The sequence below is a fragment of the Arabidopsis lyrata genome (assembly GCF_000004255.2).
Source record: "Arabidopsis lyrata subsp. lyrata unplaced genomic scaffold ARALYscaffold_6, whole genome shotgun sequence".
Taxonomy (NCBI): Eukaryota; Viridiplantae; Streptophyta; class Magnoliopsida; order Brassicales; family Brassicaceae; genus Arabidopsis; species Arabidopsis lyrata.
The window spans coordinates 17,608,688-17,611,741 of record NW_003302550.1 but is presented as its reverse complement, the minus strand read 5'-3'; the positions used below and the strand labels follow the sequence as shown (position 1 = coordinate 17,611,741).

At 39.0% G+C, this 3,054-nt stretch overlaps 1 protein-coding gene across 1 annotated transcript; it reads left to right on the top strand.

The window, feature by feature from the left end:
- The first annotated feature begins 1,756 nt into the window (after positions 1-1,756).
- On the top strand, positions 1,757-2,254 carry LOC9310549 (uncharacterized protein At1g43920, Chloroplastic). Its single transcript, XM_002874436.2, has one exon. It carries the CDS (start codon positions 1,757-1,759, stop codon positions 2,252-2,254), a length of 498 nt encoding a protein of 165 aa, XP_002874482.1.
- The last annotated feature ends 800 nt before the right edge of the window (positions 2,255-3,054 follow it).

The following is a 3,054-nucleotide window of genomic DNA, read 5'->3' as shown; positions in this document are numbered from 1 at the left end:
AGAAGTTCATAGAGGATATCACAGTACAAGGAAGTTTAACGACGGAACAATAGGCCAAATTCGGAAAATATATCGCATAAATTATTCCACACTATTAGATTCATCTAATCAGGCTTATCGCCACTACGCGCCCATATCCTCATAAACGCACGCATCTGGTACCGGAATATCGTTCTAGCCACCAAATTGAACTGGGTCCAAACCGTTGATGTATGCATTGGTTCCCACGTGTATTTACTCTACAATGAAAGAAAAGATCGTGAATTCGGTTTTCTGTTTTAGTGTGCTCTATATCAAATATCGAAGCTTACCGCGAGGAGCTTAAACCATCGTCTCTTAACATCCTCGGGAATCAAGCGGTAGGTCGGCCACTCATGATGCCAGTTGTGCTGGAGTATCTCTGCAATCGCGACAGAGAGATCGTGATTGAACTTGAACCACGTAACAGTGGTTTTGTCAATCCAGTAACCAACACCCGGGTTTAGAACGGGAAGATTCTCCCGACCATCAGCGATAATGATCGCTACAACCTCGCCGAAAAACTTTAGATCGAGGTGAGGAACAACGTCCATGTCGATTGGAAGATGTACGGGAGATATTTTGTGTAGGGGATTGGAGTCTGGAGACGAAGACGAACGAGAGACGATGAGATGAAAAAGAGACGAAGGCGAACTGATCTGATATAAATAGAAAAAAGGGAAAGGTATACGAAAGGTTGCGCCTCTTACTGTTCCGGCGGCAAAAATGTACATGTGACGGCTGAGTTATATGCTTAACGGAAGACGAAAGGTTGCGTGACGGCTGACTTTTGAGTTAGAGTTTGATGTCTGGCTGTAGAATAATATGTAATGGCTGAGATATTTACGTTCTACGGCTGAGCTACGGCTTAGATAAGTTTAATAGTACCATACCATTATAACAATAAATATACATGTGAATATACTGTTAAGATTTTATAAATCTTTAACTTGAGATATGTGTTGGAAACTGTAAATATATCAAATCATTGTGATAATTGCTTTTCCAAGTTCAATGCTAATGTCAGTAAATAAGTAATCATCATTTATAGAAATTTTCGCGTTTTTAAGACTCAAACGTGACATGGCAGATGTACCACAGATGAATTCGTGGTTTGGCCGAGATGTCTATATTATTTATCGACAAGATGACCTTAACTCAGTTATGATTATGGTGAAAATCACGAATTATATCTACGTTAAGTCAGCCATGACACTGTCATAACTCGGCCAAACCACGAATTAATCTGTGTTTCATGATCATTATGATACAGTCATGTAATTTACTCAGATTAATGAGATGTAATTAAATTTTTATATTCACTTTCCAAATAATGATCATGAAATAAGCCCATTGTTAAATTTTATTATAAAACAGCCGTAACTTGACCTTAACTCAATTATGATTATAGTGAAAATGAATACTTTCTCAAAAATGTTGTCATTTATGACTGATTCGACGACTTGCCGTCTGCGGGTGAATATGTCAATAATTATTAATGGCGTCTCCCGAAAAACCACTTTATGTAATCTCGAAAATTAATATGTATAAATTAATGGGATGTTCGTAAGACAGCTGTAACTCAGCCAGTACTGGTATGTCTCGAACGGCGTAGTTTTATTAGTATACATGACTATATTGATTTAGTGAGTTTCCGAACACCTAGAGTCATCATTTAGACATTTATCCCAAAATAAACAATTAGGGTTCTTCGTCTGTCTCCGAATAACGAGAGAAGATGGAATTAAGCTCTGGATCGACGAGTAGCTTTGGGAGTAATTCTGGAGTTCGGAAACTGTGTGAATGTGGATTGCCGGCAAAGGTCTTCAAATCCAAAACGGATAAAAATCCAAATCGAAGGTTCTTTGGGTGTCAGTTGTACAAGGAAGGTGGTAATGCTCACTGCAAATTCTTTAGGTGGCTCGACGAGGAGGTCATAGGGTGGCCGAAAAGGGCGTTGGCAGAAGCTCAATCTGTAATTAAAGAGAAGGCTGAGAAGATTGAAGAACTTAATGCGACAATTTTGGAGCTTCGTGGTGATTTGGAGAGGCAAAACTTGGAGATATCATCAATTAATACAGAAGATGAGAAGATTTCGATTGAGCTTGGATTACAGAAAAGGATTGACGAAATGGAAACAATAGTTTATCGTCAACGCATCGTCATCAGGGGATTGACAGGATTGCTTGTATGTGTCGTATCAGCCATTGTCTTTTGTATTGTTAGTGATGTTTGAATTTTATTTGGCTTGTTAGTAATGCTTTTTGTTATTGTTGTTTGTTTGAATTTTGCCAAATAAACGTACATAACTCAGCCGTACAAAAGTAATTTACTCAGCCGTTAAATGTATAAAAACTCAGCCGTGACATCAAAAATTACTCATAAGTCCGCCGTGTCACTGGAATAACTCGGCTAAAAGTAAATAACTCAGCCATTAAATGTATAAAAACTCAGCCGTGACATCAAAAATTACTCATAAGTCCGCCGTGTCGCTGGAATAACTCGGCTAAAAGTAAATAACTCAGCCGTTAAATGTATAAAAACTCAGCCGTGACATCAAAAATTACTCATAAGTCCGCCGTGTCGCTGGAATAACTCGGCTAAACCACGAATTCATCTGTGTTAAGTCAGCCATATCGCTAGAATAACTTGACATAAATTCAGTAACATAGATTCATTAACATATCAATAACATAGATTCAAAAAAAAAAAAAAAAAACAAATAGAATGGATATCTCCATTCTTAGTCTGATTCCGACCCCGACAACTCGGTCGGCTTAAACCCCAGTTTGTCCCAGTTGATCCCCGTCACGTTGAATGCCACCTTCTCCTCGTAAGCCTTCCTTGCCTGCTCCTTCACGATCTGGAACTCCTGCTCCATGTTAAATCCGTCCTTCAAACTCATCATCTTCCTTAGGAAATCCAGTTTCGCATTCTCCTCACGTAGCGTGAGATCCAAAGCGTGGGCTTCCTCCGTCTCTTTCATGTTGTGTTTGATGAGAGAGATGATGCCTTCGAAACGTTCTTTCTGCTCTT

Bases quoted from the DNA above. Each gene is read 5' to 3' on its own strand.
- LOC9310549 (XM_002874436.2), top strand. From the start codon at position 1,757: ATGGAATTAAGCTCTGGATCGACGAGTAGCTTTGGGAGTAATTCTGGA.